The 7,774-nt window shown below is 33.8% G+C and overlaps 1 protein-coding gene across 1 annotated transcript; it reads left to right on the forward strand.

The window, feature by feature from the left end:
* The first annotated feature begins 972 nt into the window (after positions 1-972).
* Positions 973-3,860, forward strand: LOC109010517. The gene is made up of 4 exons (XM_018991375.2): positions 973-1,337; positions 1,443-1,576; positions 2,593-2,778; positions 3,762-3,860. Exons 1-4 carry the CDS (start codon positions 1,092-1,094, stop codon positions 3,856-3,858), a joined length of 663 nt encoding a protein of 220 aa, XP_018846920.1. The 5' UTR covers positions 973-1,091; the 3' UTR covers positions 3,859-3,860.
* Positions 3,861-7,774: the final 3,914 nt, after the last annotated feature.

Consider the following 7,774-nt stretch of genomic DNA (forward strand, 5'->3'; position numbering starts at 1 on the left):
CGTAATTGATGCATTTTCCAAAACATATTCGGTGTCATTTTAATAATTTTCAAATTACTTTAAGACGTATATAATGACTTATGAGTAATGCTAGATACATTTATGTATTTTACAAGCGTCGTGTACTCCTTTTAAAAAAGAGTTAAGTCTACTATTAAAAATTTGATTTTTTTATATAAGAGCTTAAATACTCTATGATTACAAATATTATTTCTTTTTTATTTCCTCACCATTAGGTTGTTTTCTTTTGCAATACCCACAGTAGTGATGTATTTATTACGATCTCTACCATTAGGGATATAATGGACCAAGGCCAGTCCACTAGGAAAGAATTACCAAAATGGACCAAACCCAGCTAGTATGCTTTATGCCAAACCTAAAGCTATGCCTCTCTCTCCCCTTTACATCTCATTTATTTTTTAATTTCGTAGAGGGCACCATATCGATGCTCAAGCCACTGTCGTGGGCCGGTCAATCGCATCGCCGTGCTTCGATTGATCGAAAAATGCATCAACATCCTCTTTAATTTTTTTTTTTTTATATGAATTTTATATTTTATTTATTTTTTTTAAAATGATTATACGAGAATTGTACCATTTATAATTATAAATTTTTTTTTTTTTATTATGCGAAAGAGAGGATTAATTTGCACCCATATATACCAAATACTTTTTTACGTTTTTTATGAGCTCATTTTATTTTAATTTTTACGAGCAATGCAATAAGGATCCCAAACGCTTGGAAGACTTTGGGACAAGTTGTAAAAAAAAAAAACTGTTCTTACTCAAACTAAGCTGTCTAGGTTTGAGTATACGCATCCAAAGTTTATAAGTTTTTTCTTCAACAATCTTGCACCACAATTAATATTAACCTACCCAATTTTTAATGATCCTAATTTGGCTGAGAGAGAGAGAGAGAGATCTAGAGAGAGAGAGAGAGTTTTTACTCAAAACAATCGATCATCGTTGAATATTGACAGAGCCCCCATCATATGTGAATAAACTCTCGAGAGTATTATGACTTGCAAAGTAAGATGGAGTTGGAGAGAATCAGCATAGAATCCTAGAGAGAGAGAGAGAGAGAGAGAGAGAATGGATGTGAGGAAAATAGTGGTACTAGTGGAAGAAGAGGAGGCAGCAAGAACAGCCCTCAAGTGGGCTCTGCAAAACCTCATTCGCTGCGGCGATTTAATCACTCTTCTCCACATCTTCCCCTCTTCTTCTTCTTCTTCCTCCTCCTCTACATCCAAAACCAAGACCAAATCTCGTCTCCTCCGCTTAAAAGGCTTCCAACTCGCCCTCTCTTTCAAAGACATCATCTGCAACAACTTCCCCAACGTAACCACCTTTTTCCTTACTTATGAATCATGATGTTCATATTCATGAATTGTTAATCACATATATCTATATATATATTGATCATTGATCATTCGTCAATCGTAGGTTGTTTCACAGACAAATATTGAGATTGTTGTGACGGAAGGTGACCAAGAGGGTGCGAAGATTTCAGCCATGGTTAGAGAGATCGGAGCTTCGGCGCTTGTGGTCGGACTCCATGACCAAAGCTTTCTTTACAAGTAAGTTTTCATGTCGAATTCATTGTTAGAGATATTGGAATAATAATTGTACTGTTCATTATTTAGAAGACCTATATTAATTAAATTATTTGATGATCACCTGCATATAGCAATATTCCTGGAAAAAAATGAGCTTTTTAGAATTGAAAAGGCGGGCTTTCCGGGAAAGTTCTGCAGGAAATGGTCAACATTGAGATGGGGTTGTTTAATTAGGTAGTTTCTCACACAAAATTGTTTACCATTTTGTAATGCGTCACTTTCGGGACAGTTCACCTTTCCAAGACTTATGGCCACTGCCCATATCATATTGGTACGTATCCACTTGTATTGGTTCGTTTTGTGTGAGTAGCTTCCCATTGAATAATGTTATTCTTGCTTCTAAATTTTATCATCTCTAATCATAAATTAATTCGACAAATTTTAATTACCCGTTTCATATTTCCACCACTTAAGCAGTAATTAAGATGCTTAAAAATATATATATTATATCAGCGACAAACATAAGTGGGGGTTGTTAACGACGTGTTTCGCACACCGAGTATTAGCTTAGTTACCTGCACTACAAAGAAGATGAAGGACTCAGGGTTGAAGAATCACCCCCGATACCTAAGTTAGATTTGTGTTCCTTCGAAAGAATTCTAGTAAGCAAAAGAGCATAAAAATCTCAAATTCTAGCATGACGTTTGGCTTTTATACTACTTGTCGAGAAGTCACGCCGCATTAAAGACAATAGTGTGGTGTCCCATACGGGATACTAGGGCCTTGGACACGAGATAAAAAGGAAGGCCAGTACCCGGTGTGCGAAACACGACTTTAATTAACATTAAGGTTATTTACAAAATCTAGAATAAAAATGACTAAGTAATATGGCTCAAAAATCATGAAAAATTATATATTTCTCCTCTTTTTATCATTTTGGATGAACTGAGGATCAGAATTATAACATGCCCTAGCTCTTTGAATAATTAGACAGCATAAATGCAGATATAATTAAGCTCAAACAAATTGTGGTATAGGTTGGCAATGTCGGAAGGCAATAATACTGGAAGTAGGTTGGATTGCAGAGTGCTTGCCATCAAACAATCAACGGCTAATTCAACAGTACCGACGTTAAGGACGAAGAGGAGTAGTGCAGTACTAAAACTAGACAGTTTAATTAATAATTATATGGACTTTTCGCAGATAGAGATTGCCAGCTTACAGTAAGAATTATTATTATATATTATTCCTGATCTAGAACCCTAATTTCTCATGTTTTCCAATGAGATTGTAGCACTTTTGTTTGTTTGTTTCTAATTTGGCCTACTGATGAGAAAAATGTACTATCACAAGTATTAAAATTGGCTTTGATTTAATGATTTGTAGATCATGAGGGCCGGGTGTTTATGAACAATATCCAACAAGTTTCATGCATGTGTTCTTTAAACATCTATATTTGTATATATATCGAACACATTTCAATTTTTTTTCAACAAATCATAACTCATGACTTGTGTTTCCTTTTGTTTTAGGTAACATGTTTTTCAATTGTAAATGAGTTCAAAGATCAAACAAAGTTAATGACTTCCTACAGACCAAGTTTTACATTTTACCCGAAGATCAGTCATGTAATGCTAGATATAGTTTTAGGGTATACAAGTCTCACATACTCCTTTTGAAAAAAATCATGAGCTCCACTGTTATAAAGTATGTTTTTACTTGTTGGTTATCCAAATTTGCCTATTTTTTTAATAAGAGTGCGCTAAGCTTGCACATCATAGGATTGCACAAATCATTTTCCTAATCCGAATGATCCAAACATATGCCTATATTTTTGGGAAAAAGATTATTTCAACTTCATGCCTGAAATTTAAGGGTCTCAAATAAGAAAAAAAAATAGATATATAAAGTGAATGCACAAAAATCATTGCTATTTGTATAAATTTTTTAGGTAGAATTAAATGCACAATAAATACTTGAGGGGTATATATTACTTAAATGCCACAATTAGTTGGAAATATTGGAATATCATTGATGCAGTAAATTTCAACCATGCATTTACTTTGGAGAAACAAAAGGTTATTATAAATATTTAGTTAAGATATTGTACAAATAAATTAACATGTTGGATTTTAGCTAGTGATTGAAAATGTTTAATTTGATGTAATTAATTAACTAGTCCAAGCTGTTTGTAAATGGAGTGCAGTACTGTCCCAGATATTTCTCCACCAAAAATTCCTTACAGAATTTGCCCAGACCCTTCAGCAATTATTTGGAGGTCAAGGAGATCATCAAGATCATAATGTTTCTGGAAGTACTGGAGCTGGCTCAATGCAAATTATCTCAAAAGGATATATATAAATATATATATATATATATATATATATATATATATATATATATATATATATATGGTTCAGTTGATTCAGCCCCACTTTGATCCCCATATATTAAAGGAAATTCTTTGCGCATAAGAGTTTTTGTCTGCATATTCTTACAAAACATGACAAACTACAAATGAAAAGTGTACATCATGTAGTTGTTTTTTTATGCTTTACATTTTTTGATTTATAATTAAGAAGCTGATCATATTTTCTTTTTCCGTTTTCAAATTTAAATGAAAATAGGATTTTATTTTTATAGGCCCTGTTTGGATGGTAAAAGTGTTAATTCATCTCTCATCTCATCTCAACTTATCTTATTATTACAATTTTTTTAAATTTTTACATAAAATATAATAAACAATTCAACTTTTTCAAATCTAAAAATAATATTTTATTCAATTTTCAACTTTCATCTAAAACTATCTTATCTCATCATCTCACTATCCAAACGGAGCCATAATGTTTGCCCTCCCTCCTAGGTTGTTCAGCTATCATGATAGGATAATGATCATTATCCTACTAATTATTTTGTGTTGACGCAACATTATCGATGATTTCATTGATTTTGGAAACTTTCACTCCTCTTTGTTGATCTTATTCATCTTGTGAGCATGCTTGGATCCTCGAAGGCATTTGCTCAAGCATTTATATTGACGTAGCATTATCGATCAGCTATTGAATTTGTTAATTTAAAAATTAAAAATTGATTCAATGGTTAATGAGGTTAATTGGTAATTTTACATTAACGATAAAAATAAAATAAGAGTGTAGCATATAACCGGACTGTATTAATATTTATTTAAAATACTAATTGGTAGGATATAATTTTTAATCAATATATAATAAAATAATCAGAATATAATATAAATCAAATCTCACCAAACCAAATGACAATGAAACCAAATTAACCCCAACCCCAACCCAAATCCATAACCTTTTTTTATAAGAATCGTAATGAACTTTATTAACATAATCAGGAAACAAAGGGAAGATGAATACATGAGTGACCTTAACTTCATCCTCCTCACTTTTTAAAGCATACCTAGCCAACACCTGTGCTGCCATATTAACTTTTCTTCTAACATGCACTGCAGACCAATGATCAAAATGAGACAATACAGACATAGCATCCCATAATAGAACCCTCGAGCTATGGAATTGTGATGTTTGAAGATTGATGATGTGGATAACTTGCAATGCATCCCCTTCTAAAATAATACTTCTCAAACCTATGTCTCTAGACTCTACCTAGGATAATCGCCTGCAATGCTCCTTGTGTGATCTGCTGTGAAAGAGTCAGTTGCCATACATCTCTTCATGCTATTGGAAGCCACGGCCACCTTTCCTTCAAAGTCCCTTGTGAAAATTCCTATGCCAACCCTATCTACCAGCCTCATGTCTGACTGTTGCATCCCAATTCACCTTATAAGAGCCTAAAGCAGGAGGTTCCCAATTGGTGTAGTTACTGCTTGAGTCACTTGCGGTAGCAACTTTTGATGCTTGGCCTTCCTGATACTCTGAAAGTATCTGCCTTGCCTGCTGCAATAACACATTTGGATGTGTAAAATTATCTTGGAAAATGAAGGAATTCTTCCTCTGCCAAATCTTCTTAACTATCATAATAAACTCCTCCAAAGATTCCTGCTCCAACAAGTCGATCATATCTGCTATCAAGCTCATAAATCAAAATGCAGACAGAGAACATTTCTGCATTTGCTTGGAAGAAATACTCCAGACATCCTTAGCTGCAGGAGACTCCCAAACTGCATGAGTAATTGTTTATGCTGCTCTCAAACAAATGGGGCAAGCTGAAGACTCAACTACATTCTTCTTGAACAAGTTGGCCTTTATAGGTAAAGACTCTAAGCAAGCTCACCATGGAAATACCTTTGCTGCATTAGGAACATTCAGCTTCCATATCTTCAACCAAACAACTTTATGAGAATTAGAACTTGATCCTTGTCCTCTCACCCTTTCTAGCATCTCCTTGTGCATGTGGTATGCACTCTTGACTGAGAACGTTCCATTTTTAGAGCCTCTCCAAATGATCCTATCTGGATAGTTATAAGCACTGATAGGTATTTTCTTGAGACCAAAACCAAATCCAAAACCCCTTTTTGCTAATTATTATGTATATAATCTTCAGAGAATTAAAATTTTATTTTTTTGTTATTCAATTTAATATTTGAGATTATTTTCTTTCTTTCTCATCTCTTCAAGGGGCAAGACTGGAATAAGAAATTGAATTTTTCTCAAACTTCAATCATTATCATACAAGGTCATAAAATCATCTAGATACTAAGGCCCCGTTTGGATACAAGAAGCATTTCATCATTATAAATTTTTCAAATTTCCATACAAAATATAATAAGCAATTCAATTTTTTCAAATTTTAAAATAATAATAATATTAAAAAGTAATATTTTAACAATATTTTATTTAACTTTCAACTTTTATCTCAACTCATTATCTAAGCCGCACCTAAAACTTATCAATCTTCACATGTTATCTTAATATACTATCTTTTTTTATATGAGAAATTACATTTTATACCCTTGAATTCTAAACTTTTTTTCAAGTTGCATGATCTTAAACTACCAAAATTAATAATTAGCACCATAAATTAAGAATTTGACATCTACACCACTAGTAAAGATTAATTGACCATTAAAGTCGATGTGAAATAGCAAATGTAGCATAGTTTTAACGGTCATATTTCAATCAATATTGGGTAGTTTAGGTTGCAATTAATTGCCAACTTTTAGAATTTGGAGCAAAAGTTGTTATAATAGGTTATAACACTTCACATAAGATTAGAGTGTATACTATAATTCACACTAACTTTTAGGGTGTACATTGCATAAAATATAACAATTTGAAAAGATTAACATATCCTAATTAAACTTATTATATACTTTTTGAGTTATGTTTTCTTTTTTAAGCATAACTCAAAAATACATTTACAACTGAGGTGGAGGAACAACCACATTTACAACTTCCAACACAAATAACCAATACATCAATGCCGAATATAAGGAATACCCCATTTATCCATACGGACTAAACCCCGAAGCCAATCTTGCATTACCTCTTGTCGAAAATATGCTATTTTACCTTTAGTCCCCTCTTTTGCCAAGAAGTTCACCACTATATTGGCTTCTCTAAAAATATGCCGAAAATGAACGTTAAGAGTACTTGCAAGCTCCTTTACTTCCACCCAAAAATTCCATAAAAACCAATACTTACAAACTCCCGAAGCTAACCACCCAACCACCACACTTGAATCAGATTCCACCAAAAAATCTCTCAAACCCAATGAACGACACAAACGAAGTCCATCAAATAGAGCTCTACACTTTGCAATTGTATTTGTTGCTTGGCCATAAGAATGTGCAAACCCAGCTATAACTCTTCCTTGTGCATCCCGAATAATACCCCCCCCCCCACCCGACACTTCCAGATTTCCGCAAGATCCCCTATCCACATTTAATTTAAGCCTCCCCACCATTGGCGGCGTCCACGTAGCTAGGCTAGGCAACTTCTCACATACTGGAACACTTGGACAATTAAACTCTTGCAATACTAATGGATCGGCATAGTTTTAAATTTTCGCAGCTGACTTGTCATGTCCCTAAGAGAAACTTTAACAGCCCGAATAATATTCCCCACCTCAAAAGTGCTATCCTCCATTCGAGCTGAGCATCAAGCCCTCCACAGTGCCCACTAAATAATCACTAGAAGTACTCCACAAATCCATCCTACCTGAGTAGCACCCGTTGCACGCTGCTACCAGAAGGACATCATTCCTTTCCAATTCCGAATCTGAGGCAACCGA

This window comes from Juglans regia, chromosome 6 (assembly GCF_001411555.2).
Source record: "Juglans regia cultivar Chandler chromosome 6, Walnut 2.0, whole genome shotgun sequence".
NCBI classification, from domain to species: Eukaryota; Viridiplantae; Streptophyta; class Magnoliopsida; order Fagales; family Juglandaceae; genus Juglans; species Juglans regia.

What these genes read in the sequence shown, in the direction of transcription:
- LOC109010517 (XM_018991375.2), top strand. Translation starts at nt 1,092, where the DNA reads ATGGATGTGAGGAAAATAGTGGTACTAGTGGAAGAAGAGGAGGCAGCA. An exon ending in TCTGCAACAACTTCCCCAAC is followed by an intron (nt 1,338 to 1,442) that starts GTAACCACCTTT and finishes CGTCAATCGTAG; the next exon opens with GTTGTTTCACAGACAAATAT. An exon ending in ATAGAGATTGCCAGCTTACA is followed by an intron (nt 2,779 to 3,761) that starts GTAAGAATTATT and finishes AATGGAGTGCAG; the next exon opens with TACTGTCCCAGATATTTCTC.